This window comes from Sebastes umbrosus, chromosome 11, assembly GCF_015220745.1.
Source record: "Sebastes umbrosus isolate fSebUmb1 chromosome 11, fSebUmb1.pri, whole genome shotgun sequence".
NCBI classification, from domain to species: Eukaryota; Metazoa; Chordata; class Actinopteri; order Perciformes; family Sebastidae; genus Sebastes; species Sebastes umbrosus.
Genome location: NC_051279.1, coordinates 4,832,381 through 4,846,712, shown reverse-complemented (window position 1 = coordinate 4,846,712; position 14,332 = coordinate 4,832,381). Strand labels below are relative to the sequence as shown.

The 14,332-nt window shown below is 40.4% G+C and overlaps 2 protein-coding genes across 5 annotated transcripts in view; both read right to left on the bottom strand.

The window, feature by feature from the left end:
- Nucleotides 1-10,323, bottom strand: part of LOC119496661 (lamin-A-like) — a 48,470-nt gene extending 38,147 nt beyond the window's left edge. The window contains exons 1-3 of one of the 4 annotated variants that reach the window (XM_037784140.1): nucleotides 10,152-10,320; nucleotides 3,614-3,744; nucleotides 1,479-1,861 (exon numbers count right to left, since the gene is read on the bottom strand). In XM_037784140.1, coding sequence (XP_037640068.1) covers nucleotides 1,479-1,816 — 338 coding nt within the window. In that variant the 5' untranslated portion in view covers nucleotides 1,817-1,861; nucleotides 3,614-3,744; nucleotides 10,152-10,320. The other 3 variants (XM_037784137.1, XM_037784141.1, XM_037784142.1) reach the window with 3 other exon arrangements.
- Nucleotides 10,324-13,547: 3,224 nt separating this feature from the next.
- rab11al (RAB11a, member RAS oncogene family, like) overlaps nucleotides 13,548-14,332 on the bottom strand; it is a 34,973-nt gene continuing 34,188 nt past the window's right edge. The window contains exon 6 of the transcript XR_005208727.1: nucleotides 13,548-13,813. The gene's annotated coding sequence lies outside the window, so the exon portion shown is untranslated. The remainder of the gene's footprint in view (nucleotides 13,814-14,332) is intronic.

Below are 14,332 nucleotides of genomic sequence, written 5' to 3'. Positions count from 1 at the left end.
GCCCTCGGAAGTGCTGTTTGCAGAGTTTTCGAGAACCGCTCATTGCTCATTGACTCCAGGTACGTGAGGAAGAATTTGGTTGCAATGTTATTATATCCAGCATCCAGAAGCAAAAGTAAACTGCAGTCAATGAGCCGCGGTCTGCCCGCTGCAGACGACATGCTGGACTCAGTGCGCAGAGCCCTGAAGCCCCGCCCCCGCTTATTCAAAGTTTATTAATATTGAATGAGTCGTGTGTCCAAATTGGACCAAATTCAACACTGCACTCCTGTGGGTCCCCAATAATACATCCGCCAACTGTGAAGTAGATTGGATGAACGGGTCTTGAGATATGTGAAGGACACACACATATACACAAAGACAGACAGAGGCTCCTAGGTTTATAGTTAGATATGTTACTACTCCACATGTTTCTTGATCCACTGGGATCTGTGAACACCGGGCAGCATGTTGATGATCTAACCCCATTAAAAGTGCAACACATGTGAATTCTTAGCTTCTGTCCACTGTGCCAATACTGGGCTGTATTATCACATAGAGCTTTATGCAGCTGAGTTGTGTCAAACACTGTAATGAAAGACACTCTGTCATCAGGGCAGTAACAGAGCAGGCTGTGTGTTAAAGGTGAAGCCCGTTTGGGTGGAGGTGTGTCATTTCTAACATCCCCCGTGGCTAAATGTGACTTAACTGACGAGTCATACAAACTTAACCGCCAGGAATGTAATCTACGGAGCTAATGTTGGGTATGGCTGCACGCTCCACAAGGCATTCCTGGTAGAAAATTAGGGTGTTGCACCACCACAGTTGCACTGAACAGCAGGTGTGAACTGGAGGCATCACAGCACAAAAAGGTAAAATTACAACATTCAGTTTTAACCACTACTGTGAGATGTTTTGGAAACACAATAAAGAACAGAAAGCCTCTCACTCCAAGCTGGAATGCTGATGGCTTTGGAACATTATGGATAATGTTCATTTTAAAAAAAGGAACACAAATGCCAGAACAAACCTGCTGGTGGATGTACCACAGCACGTAAAGGAACATAATGTAATACCGTAATAACGTTACCATAAGTTATGTCACATATAATTTATTCTCATTTTACCTTTGCGGCTTAACTCTGTTCTCCAAAACAACGATTTATCTGATTTTGTACCGTGCTACAAAGTAAACATTACTGGCCTGTAATGTGACTCATGCAACAGGAACATTCCCAAGTTACTGTTGGATCAGTTGCCAAAAAGGCAGTTGAACCAGACAACGGCAAATAAATGTTATGTCATCAGTAGTGCAACACAACGTGAAAGATTTATGGATGGCTCCTGGTGCATCTGCAGACTCTGAAGTACAACTGCATGAAGGTCTGTTTTATTCTAATGCACTTAACAGAAATTATATGAGATGCACAAAATACAAAACTACAACTACTAACAAAGCCACTCCCTTTCTAGCTCCGCCCCCCACGTGCTCCTCCTACCTGGCTTTGAGCTCCTTGTACTCCTCCCTCAGCTTGCTCAGCTCAAGCTGCATGCGTGCTCGTTCCTTGGCCACCTGGTCCAGGGTCTTGCGGGCGTCGGCCAGCTCTGCCTCGTAGGCCGCCTTAATGCCCGACTGGTCGCGGGTCATGGAGGACTCCGACTCGGTGATGCGCAGGCGCAGCCCGGCGTTCTCAGACTCCAGCAAGCGCACCTTGTCGATGTAGACGGCCAGCCGGTCATTGAGGTTGATCATGTCCTCCTTCTCCTGCAGCCTGGTGATGCGGGCCGGGGAGACGGTGCCGCCGCGGCTGCCGCGTTTCTGGCTCGGGGTTTCCATGGTAATAATGGCTCAGCAAGAGGTGCAGAGGGGGTGAGTCACTGGCTGTGGGGGAGGAAGGAGAGTTAATGAAAACTACAGTATCTGCCCTCACTGGAAACGCAGTGCACCAAATCACGGGTTGAATCACACGTTAAACTTTAATGGGGATTATAGTGTAGAAATGTTCCAGTCTTGCGTAACCCTGATCCTTGTCTGGGCAGCCCGCCTTCAGTGCTGGGTCTGCTCACAGATCTGCATGATAACGTTCCAGGATTCCACAGTCAGTCAGTACATCTATAAAACTTCATTTAATACCCACCCTCTGCTGTATCTGAATTGCTATTAAAAGTAATTTGCAGAGGCAGAGCTCGTTCACAGGAATTTGTTTCTCTTTAGGACTTTTTTGGATACAAAACCCTCATTGTTGTATAAAAGAAGGTGCTACAGTTTTCCTGCCCTTTTCCTGCTTTTAGTGCTCCTGATAACGTCCCTTATTCACACTGGTATTTCCACTGCAAAGTGTAACACACGGTCACAACATATGCCTCGCTGTTCTCTCCTCCGGCTCCATTAAATTGTTGTAGGAGCAGTTAAGCCACTTTCTGCAGTTCCCTCCTGAGCAAACATATTTCCCACATTACAATCAACCCGCACCTTCGGCTCACTCGCGAGGCAATTAAAACATTTTATAATGACTGCCGTAGCCAGGGACACCAAAATAAATGAAAACATTTCTCCTCCTTCTCTGCTCTCCACAGACTTTTTGGTCAAATGGAGGCAAACCACACATGAAAAAAAGCTTGCACCAGCACCAATGGTAATACCAAAGTGTTGACTCATAATATCAACAAATGCTGCAATATGCCCTGATAAGGACATACAGTATATCCGCTTCAGAAGTGTGCTAACAGAAGAATGAATGAAAGAGTGCAGGAGGGTGAAAATATGGGGGGAAGGGAAAATGATCCTCTTTGAAATCTTAGACTATGCATCCAACATGGCACATGTACGCACACTTTTCGAGGTGTAAATCCGATAAATCACTGAATAAAAAACCCTGCAAATGGACTACGTTATTTTCCATATCAGCAATTATGGATGTGGCCTTCAACAATATTAATAAAAATATCAGTATTGTTATCATCAACTGTGGCTAAACAGGTGAGACTTAATCAAAACTTAAATCTCAGCCCTTTCCCCACTGAACGGCGGGAAAGCCTACTCCATTTGGTTCAGCAGTGGGTGGACTTTACCATCCTCCCCTCCACCGCCCCATTACCAAAAGTGCACACAAGGACATGCACGCCCATGTGGGTGGGATGGCGCACACATGCATGCACATGATAGCGTGTGCACACGCCCACAGGAGCAGACCCATACACTCACAAGTACTCTCTGGCCTTAACTTTGAATAAATGAAGCATCCACTTTACGCTCCCGAAATGTGGCGAGCGTTAACAGGTGTTCCACTCTTCTAGAAACAGCAGGCTGTAAAATGAGCTACAACTTTTTAAAAAGTTATTCCACACCCGCTCCCCTGACAAAATGACAATAACTCTGAGCTGTTAAACAAGCACTATATGATGAGAAACATTATCTGTAAGCGCTGTCTATCAGTGGAACAAAAACACATGAAGTCTCAGAGGGAGACAGAAATCTGAGCAGACTCTCTGATCCTTACCTCGGCTGTGTGGGAACCTCTCGACTTCAGCCTGCTGAAGAGACTAAAAGTGAGAGTACAGGACCTTTCTAGAAGTTTATCTGCGCGCTGTGAGTGTGTGTGAGCTGCTGTGAGTGTGTGTGTGTGTGCCATACCCCAGAGGAGAGTAGAGAGAAGAGGATCCGTTGAATAATGCAGCCTTGCTCTCTGCTAGTGGGTGTGTGCGCCTTTGGCTCGTGCCCTGAACTGCTCTCCTAGCTGTCGCTCACCGCACATGTACCTACTGCTGAAGAGGGAGAGAGGGGGCGGGAGCGCAGAGAGAGGGGAGGGTGGGGCGGCGAGGAGGAGTCAGGCTAGACAGACTGTGTACACACACACACACACACACACACTCAGAGCAGCTGCTGAGCTTTATCTCTCCCTGCACTGGCCCTATCTTTTCCTTTCTCATTTCACTCACATAGCGCCCTCGCAGACAGACTGACCTCAGCGACTGGTGCAAGTGGTCTGTCAATAAAACGCAGTGACACCGATGATACTGAACAGCTCCCAGGTGGGTGAAAGTGTGTGAATGTGCGGATCTCACCCTGCTCCACCCTGCAGCTATGAACAATACATTTTCTGGTTGAAAGCAACCGTGACGGCCTAAGCAAGGAAGAATATCGGTTTTACTTTTAAAGAGCAAAAAGAAAAATGCTTCAGAAAGAAGCAGAGACGACCTTGGCACACACTACATCACGAGGTAATCAAACAAGTCCAAAGTACATGGTAATCACCTCTTATAGCGGTGTTGTGTTGTTATCCATTGCATGAAAAATAAGCTGTCAGCCAGCTTGTCCACTGAATCCAAAGAGGAAAAAGGTCCAGAAATCTTTTGTATCATATTCCCAGTGAGTGATAGAAGTATTCCCACAAGTCATCTTGGATGTCCAAAGGTCTGACACTCAAAACCGGGTTGATTCTGGTCTTATATTTATTTCCTCGGGGTGGAGTTAATGGAGTCACAGGTCCAATCAAGTTCTGATGCAGGGGAAAAAGACGGTTTCTGCATGAGTGTGTGTGTATGTGTGTATGTCCTCACCATGGAAATGGAGGTTAGTCTATTCATGTGTGTGTGAGTGCATGTGGTTAAACAAGGGGCAAGACAGCATCTCTGTTTTTGGGCATGGGGCAGGCCCAGTGGCGAAGGGAGTATCCTGGCTTCAGCGAGGCCTTCCAGTGGAAAGGAGCCGTCAGCTTCTGTTCTGAAGCTCTGAGTCACGCATCTCTCTACAAACAGCTCACTTGTTCACCTCCTCCTCTCTACCTCTACCTCCCTCTCTCTTTCTCTCTTTATCTTTCCATCCTAAGTTTGTGTGTTTCCATGGAAGTCACACTAAGACAAGAATGCCTGGCTGGCGGCCCAAACATCTCTCTCCAACAAGCTTTTTTTCTACGACTCTCCAAAACCTCCTGGCCTTTTCCTGTGCTGTCTGTGAGCACCAACAGCAATCAAATCTAGAGCTGCAACGATTAATCGATTAGATGTCAACTAGGGCTGCACAATTAATAGAAGTTTTATCAAAATCACAACATGGCTTACTGCAATTTACAAATCGCAGGAGGCACAATATTTGTTAAAAGGTGAAATGTGTGTCTAAAAAAGACAATTTCAAATTAAATATTGTGGTGCTGCAGACGTCCTGGCCTACACATCATATTTTACAAACTTAAGAAAACATCTTAGTTTGGTACAGATCCCTGCAAAAATCACCCCATAATCATGCTTTCAGTCAAAATGCTAATAATTATGTAAAAAAATATTATTCCCTCTAATATTGCAAATCATATCGCAATTGCAATATCAGTCGAAATGATTGATGATGGATTTTCTCCATCTTTCCACTACTGAATTAATCGCCAACTATTTTGATAATCAGTTAATCGGTTTGAGTCTTTTTTCAAGAAGAAAAAAAAAGTAAAAAATTCTGATTCCAGCTTTTTAAATGTGAATATTTTCTGGTTTCTTTACTCCTCTATGACAGTCATTTTTAATTTTTCCTATTTTTCACCATTTTCTGAGATTTTATAGACCAAACAACTAATCTATAAATCAAAAGAATAATCGACAGATTAATCGACAATGAAAATAATCATTGCCTAATCAAATCGAGGGATGCTCAAATATGACACAAGTTCCCCGAAGCAGAAAGGAGCGATAATCAACATGTTTCCCAGATTATAGAACGAATCTGTGATAATGAACTCATGGTTTCAAAACTCTCTGCTTATCAGCATTTATCTTTTGCCCTCATTACGCCTAAATACTTGTTAGCAATTTTTTCCCATAATTTGCAGTGATGTATTTCCAACTGTTGGATCTCTGCTCTTATTACTGTCCTACGTACGCTGAGTGAAACATGCAACAACGAGAGAACGTTTTTGAAATAGATAAAAAAATAGAAAGTTAATAACTGTAGTCGATTATTAGGATGCTGCTTTAAAGACGAAGGTCTCTCCATGAATCAGTGCTGATCGTCGTGTTTCCTGCTTCAGCCTCCCGTCTTCTGCAGTGTGTAGTGTGCGCGCATCCACGTGAGAGGTGGAGCGAGTGAGAACGAGCAGGCAGACCTCTGGCAGGCAGAGGACCAGAGCAGCATCGACTCCGGCCCTGGAGACCAAAGCTACAGTCTCCCCTGTGTCTTCTGGCCGCGGTCGGGGGGCTGCACCAGGAAGAGTTGACACTGTTTTGCAAGACGGGCTTCACTAGATAGAACTTTGCGGTTTTGGTGCTTCCGTGTAGTTTGTGTTGGAGCCACACGTGAACACGCATGGGACACTGACCCGATTTATACGTGTAAGAAGTTACAAACAGTACCTTTAATCATAGCCTAACAATAAATCTTATTTATATAGCACTAAAGTCAGGATAAATTAAATAATTTGCAAAAAGAAAAGGCAATAATATCGCATATCCCGCTGTTGAGCCAATTATTATCACCGCAGGTGAAATTCCTTCATCAGCCCTACTTTAAATTATGAAATGTGGCAAATTCAAAAAGTAAACCATCACTTTTCAACTGCCGGTGCATTCCAGTCTTTTGGAGTCTAAAATCCCAGATGCACTCATCAAGCAGGAAGACAGGAGGAGGCGTGACAGACTGTGATGCAACTCACGAGACAAGTAGTACTGAACAATGTGTTAGCAGTCAGCTCTCCTCCTCACTTCTCTCTCTCTCTCTTTCTGCCTTCATGACATTCCAACAACCGGGCAGCTCAAAACAAGGCGTGGCCGTTGTGCAATCATGAGGTTTTATTCCTCCATTATGAGCCACTGACTTTTTGCTCTCCTGGGAGAGAAAGGGCAATGACAGAGAAGGACTCAGCGTGAGAATATTTGGAGTGGGAGGGGAACTCTTTAAGAATGTTTTTAAAGTAACAAGGTCACTATTCACAATGCACCCAATCCAGTTTCAAAACCTGAGGAGCAGCTCCTCGTTTTCCTCCCTTATCACCTTTTCTCCATTTCCTGTTCAGACGTACAGTATATCTCATGTATTGATTCAGATAATGTGGCGAAAACAAAGATGACTAACTTGAACAATTGAACAGTTCACAGACGCATTAATCTTTCATTTGAAAAGCCAGCAGTCGGTATACTCAGAAACACGTCAACTGTCCTCGAGTGTGCTTTGTACCTTGGCAGCAGCGGCCGCTATAATTGTAAAGCAGTCTCTCACTGTGTTATCTCTGCAGTTCAAGAGACCATTGTTCACACAATGTGCATTAATCATTAATAAAAAGACTGTTAGCGTATCTCTGTCCAACGCACAAGAGCCTGTTCTTCAGACCTCTGTTCGCTTTTCAAAGTAAAGCTAAACATTAGTTTGATATTGTGTACGGTTGCCTTTGTGAGCCTTTGCTTTGCTTACCATGCAAATTGTTCTCAACATGATCACGCAGCCTTTGGGCTTATGCAAATTCATTTTTATAATTTTTCATAATGTGGACTGAATATTGCTGAGTTCGGGCAACACAATGTGTTATCTCTGATGAGAGGTCTTGAGCGCGACTAAACAGGTATGAACAAGAAACTTGTCTTGTTACCTCAATCAGCAAACACCAGGAAGTTAACTGTCCCAGGTGGAAGTCGAGGAAGCTGTAAACGGGGCAGTATACCAACACCTAGAAACAATAATCCTCAACTACTGTGGGCTGGAAAATCATATCTGTGTGATTTTACAGCGGTGAGCAATCTCACCTCTGGAGCCACATCTGTTTCCACCAGCATTTACAGTTTTGTCGATAAAGTAAAAATACGACTGAGTTGTGGAAAATAACTAATCTACCTCAGGACATAACTGCGACTCTGAAGTACTTGTACTTTGCTTAATTATTTGAATTTTATGCTATTTTATACTTCTCTATAGTTCGGCCCAGGAGACCAAAACTACGGTGTCTCCCCTGTTCTCTCCGACCACAGTCAGGACGCTGAAGCAGGAAAGGTTGACACTAGGATCAACATTGATTCATGGAAGGACCTTCGTTTGGTCAGCTAACATTACTGCAAAGCAGGTGAAATATAGAGTGATATCGTGGTTTTAGCTGCTAATGTTGCTAACGGTAATCAACATGATACCTGTCAATCACGTTCAGTCTCGTGTGTCGGTAGTGTGAGCACGAGCAACAGGTGACTGTCGTAGACGTAACAACCACAGGTGTCACTGTTAACAAGCAATTTCTGATTTTTACAGAGAGTCCCTTTATTAGTTGTTTGGTCTATAAAATGTCTGAAAAATGTTGATCAGTGTTTCCCAATGCTCAAGATGACGTCCTCAAATGACTTGTTTTGTCCACAACTCAAAGATATTCAGATTATTGTCACAGAGGAGGAAAGAAACCAGAAAATCACATTTAAGAAGCTGCAATCAGAGAATTTTAACTTTTTTTTTTCCTTAAAAAAAGACTCAAACCGATTCATTGATTATCAAAATAGTTGGCGATTAATTTAATAGTTGACATCTAATTGATTAATCGTTGAAGCTCTATAATGAGCACATTCAACCACCCAACAGTAAATATAAAAAAGAGGCAGAATAATCTCCATGTGTTTTTGTAATCTATTTTTTATCTATTCTATTTTTATAATTATATTTCCTAATCTTTATTCCTTGTGTGCATTAGTCTCCAGTTGTTTTACGGTTTATATTCGTATTGTTTTATTATCAGCTAGTCAGTCACCTGCTGAGCCGTTTGAATTGCTCTACCCTGTATGAAATGTGCTGTAAAGGACAGGCTCACATGTTTTCAAGTCAAGTATCAAAAGTAAAAGTACAAAAACAATGTTCCCTGTCAGAGTTTTACTATTATATATCATGTTTATGGATTAATATAACTGCTTCATTATGTTGCATTTTACTGCTGTAGATGTGTTTCAGCTCAACCTTAAACATCTACAGCAGTAAAATTAGTGAAATCATACACATTAATAATTAATGCTGCAGTAATATTAATCCAGAAACATCATATATGATAGTAAAAGACTGACAGGCAACATTTTACTGCACAATGAGGTGGAGACAGAATCTCACTTCTTACTGTGCTGTGAAAAATATAAGGATGTGAGAGATGCTTTCTTTGAAAAGATAAATAACATATATCCTGAGTTCATCCATCTCCCCGGTCCTCAGAAAATACCATACTTATGTGGGGAGAAAAATCAATGTGCAATATTAGCTGCAAAATGTGTTGACGGTTGCCGTACAATAAGAGGTGCTACAAGCTCCGAACATGTTTCTGATCAACTACATCTGTAAAAGAATGTAAATGGTAAATGGACTTGTATTTATGGCGCTTTTTCTAGTCTTCCGACCACTCAAAGCTCTTTACACTACATGTCAGCATTCACCCATTCACACACACATTCATACACTGATGACAGAGGCTGCTAAGGTGCATCAGAATCTAATCTAGATACTCATTCACACACCGATGGCTATGCCTTAGGGAGCAATTTGGGGTTAAGTGTCTTGCTCAAGGACACATCGCCATGTGACCCGGAGCAGTATATTTAATGTATATTTAAAATGTATTTAGTATATTGTGATTATTTCTTGTGAAATGTAATTATTCATTAATATATTAACATATGTATTTCGCTTTGGCAATAATGTCACCTTAACATTCATGCCAATAAAGCTTATTTGAATTTGAGACTTCTGACTTTAAGTATATTTTGCTGATACAGGACTTTTACTTATTGGAGTATTTCCACAGTGGGGTATTATTAGTGCTTTTACTTGAGTAAATGATGCGAGTACTTCTTCCACCACTGGGTGTACCTCTACCTGCTGGGTGTACCTGATAGTCTCCTCTCCTCATGAATGATGCTGCAGATGTGTGCTGCTGCAGATGTGTGATGCTGTGCCTCTCTGGCGCCCCCTGCTGTCTGTCTGTTTGTCTGTCACCTCTCATCCATTCACAACAAGCACAGAGGAGAAGCTAGAAGCGCCCTCTACTGGCTGACTCACTGAACTGAAACTGCTGCTTCCAAGTGGCTGATATATCTCTGAACATCGGTCATTGAGTTCATGAGTTAGTTCATCACCCTGTCTGCTCGTCTCCTTTATAAAAACAACAAGAACAACAATGCCACAAAGCACAACAGCTTGCAGCTCTTTACACTGCAACACATTACTGAATCAACAGTCTTACCGTCTCTCTGTGGAAAAGCTTCTCTGCAGTCGTTTAAGACACGTCCTCCTTTCCTTTCCTTTCCTTTCCTTTCCTTTCCTTTCCTTTCCTTTCCTTATTGACCTTTCAAAATGTCCACAGTCGAGTTAATCATGATATTATCCACTGGGCCGGTGGTGAACTCCTCTGAGCAGAGCAGCAGCAGACAGACAGGCAGCCACCTGCAAATCAACACACTTGATTAGTCCTCACTGCCAATCTCTGCTAATTACAATGCAGCCTATCGGCGCCACCTGGCGGCCACTATTAACGCTCTGGTCCGCGTCCTACTGAGGTTATTTTATTATTTAACTGGTGGTGAAGACTTTCAGTGAAGGCTGGTGAAATGTATTTATTTATTTATTTATTTATTTATTTATTTGGATTATTTGGATTTTTTAGTGTCTTCACTGGAAATCCTAAAAACTATATATATAAATAAAAATAAAATAAGTTAATATATAAATATATATATTAATATATAAATAATAATAATAATAATATATAATAATGAAAAAAATATGATAATTAATGAATATATGTTTTTATTTTGTTTTTATGTTTTATTTTTGTTTTTATTATATATATATATATATATATATATATATATATAATAAAAATAAAATAAAACATAATATTTATTTTATTTAGTTATTTGTATTTTTTAAATATTTGTTTTTGTTCACAAACTTCACCTGCTCCTCAAAAAAAAAATAGTATAGTATATATTGTATGGTATATATATACCATATATTATATTATATTACATGTTTGATTATTATATATATTTACATATATATATGTTTTTATTTTCTTATTATATATTATACAAGTAATATATATGTATATATGTGTGTATATGCAGTATATATATATTGAAAAAGTTATTGGTCGCGTAACAGTTCCCCCCTTTATACTAGCTGCAAAGACATCCACTCCTAAAGTGGGGTGTGTATATATATATATATATATACATTCAGATACCTGTTTACCAACATTATCAATACACTTGGACCCACTTTGGCAATGATTGATACACTGACCTGAGCTGTGTTTCACATGAATTGATAATTTAATTAAACCGGCTGCCAGGAAGCGCCATACAGCTATTCCTCAAGGCAACTATACCAGCATGACTGCCACTATCAAGCCGTACAGATGGCCCAGTTGAATAGTGCAGTCAGTTTAATTCCCTGTGATCCCAAACTCATTCTAAACACAAACAAAAAAACACACACACACACAAATTAAATACAACTCAAGTGTGCTGGCTGGAGATATTTTACTCTTCGTGGATATGCTTATCATTATGTAACAGCTGAGCATGAATTTTACATGACCCATGTTACTGAGCTGTAAATGGTTTGTTTACATTCATAGTGTTCATAAATGATGGAGCAGGACTGTGGGTCAATTGGAGGCATCGGGATGAAGAGAAAACAAAGCTTGAGAATGTGTTGTGATTGTAGCCTCTGGTACTGGAAATGCACCTTCAGGGCAGTATTAGCTTGTCTTCTGTATCTCTGAAATTATTGCATAACCCAACTAATAAAGATGTTCATATGGTGATGCTTTGGTACAAGACTGCACCCCACAAAATGTACCGTTAGGACAGCCAAACCCACAAAAAGTACCTTGAGAACCACAGTCACAGGGGTAGCTTTCCAACAGTAAACATGTTTCTGTTGTAATAATAATAATAATAATAATAATAGTGTGATCAAAAACACCAATCTTTGAATGAAATACAGTTGCGGAATAAGTACTCAGATCCTTAAATAAAAGTAGCAACACCACAATTTAAAAATACTCCGATACAAACAAAAGTGCCACATTTAAAATTAAAGTACGATCAGCAAAATGTACTTAAAGCATCCAAAGTAAAAGTACTCATTATGCTAAATTGACCCTTTCAGAGTGTCATCATATACAGTATATACTACATTTATGATTATTATTACCATCACTTTAATGTTGTAGCTGGTCAAGCGGGAGCTAATTATATTTAATTTTGTTAGTTCAATTTAATTCAATTTACTTGAGTTCAGTTTATTCAAAGAGGTTATCAGGGGCAGGATGAATGCTGGAGGCAGTGTGGGTAAATAATGACTGACCATTTTCATTTGATTGCTCTTTTGACACATTATACCTGGCCAGACAATCCCAGACAAAGTCATGGCTCAGGATGAATATATCTTTAAAATACTATAGAAATGGCTGCAGCCAAATCCTCCAACAAAGGATTAATGGAGTGAAATTGTAAACGAAATAAACTGTATGGAGAAATTGACCTTTTGCGACTTATCGAACAAAGAATTATTAGTCAATTAAGACTGAAATGATTGATTAGTTGACTGATCTAATGTTAATCTAAGAGGGGGCAGCCCTACTAGCAGCAAAATGTACTTAAAGTACCAAAAGTACACAGAAGGGACATAATGGCCCTTCCAGATTGTACTATTATACATGCATTAATATGCAAACAACATTTTATTGTTGTAATTAAACCTGCAATAGGCAAAATATTTTTGGCATAATTGGGCAAAAAATCCATAATAACCTTTCAGCATATTGTAATTCAAGTGTTCTGAGAGATAACTAGACTTCTGCACCTCTTCATGGCTCGGTTTTCAGACTTTAAAAGATCCAGCCCGTGACGGGAGACTTTGGCCGGCTGGTGGGCGGTGCTTGGTATTTCCTCAACTGATCTCATCATGGCTGTCGGGTCACAACATTCTCATTTTACAGCTAAACAGTACACTTTTCTTTTTCAGTTTCTGAAAACATTTGAGGCGAGAAATAGGCATTACAGTACCAGAATATTGATTCATATTTGATCAGCGCTGCCTAGTTTGACCGTTTCATCAGAGTTTACGAGTGATTGACAGCTGCTCAAAGACAGCAAGGCTCCACCTTGGCTCTAATTGGTTGTTTTCCTCCGGTCTGTGAAATCTTGCAGATGCCGTTAGGAGCACCAGAGGACACCGGAGGACACCGGAGAACACCGGTGGACACAGAGGCACATGATTTTTTTCCTGTTTCATGCACTACTGTCTGGATATAGTGACCGTTTTATAAAAATAACTTTTTTTAATCATATTTGCTCCATTTCTACCCACTGCTGCTTTAAATATATAACAATCAGATAAATGTAGTGGAGTGTAAAGCACAATACTTCTTTCTGAAATAAAGGACTTAAAGTAGTAAGCAGTGGTGGAAGAAGTATTCGAGTACTTTATTTACAGTAAGTGAAAGTAGAAATATCACAATGTAAAATATCCTCTATTCAAAAGTTTGCTTAAGTAAATACTAGCAACAAAATGTACTTAGCGTATCAAAAGTATACAGAAGGGGCATTTCAATCAGGAGAGACTCGTATGGATTGGATGGGGATTTATTACAAAGTGCACGAATTATGAATAGTAACATTCTTTGGCGATTTAGACCCAATGTGACATAATGAGGGGGAAGTGAGGCTGTAGTAGGATTTAGGATTATTCCCCCCGGGTCTAGACACTGGTGATGGTGGTAGTGAAGATTGATGCAGATCCGATGAATGAAGTGGAGCAGGATTTCTCTGATGTGATGAATCTGGAGGAGATGGGGTGGTGGAGGGTCGCATCCGTTTGTGCTGAATACTGACACTGCAAACAGCATAGAGGAGAACAGCTTTAAAACTTTTGACAGCAGCAATGTGATTGGTTTAGGGAGAGGTAATTTAATCTAAAACAATGTGTCATATTCTATAAACTGATCTTGAATGAATGTTGTGAAATAAAAAAACAACATGTAATGGAATAGAAGTGAAAAGAAGCAGAAGTAAGTGAGAAGAAGTAAAGTACAAATACATCGGAACTGTACTTATAAGTATGCAACACTTGCGTAAATGTATAAAGTTACTTTCCACCACTGGTATTAAATGTAAATACTCAAGTAAAGCAGATTCATTACTGATGATACATGTCTGACAATGACATTAATGGTTTTAAAGCGTATATACTTTGCATATCTTAAAATGCATTAAAGCTGCATCACGTCTAATCAAGAGTGAAAGTTTATTTCTAACAAAACATCATAATTCAGTGATTTCCGTAATTCAAATGTGACCAAATCAGTAATTTTACAGCACAATACTGATCCAGTGACTCAAAAATCCTTTTGCA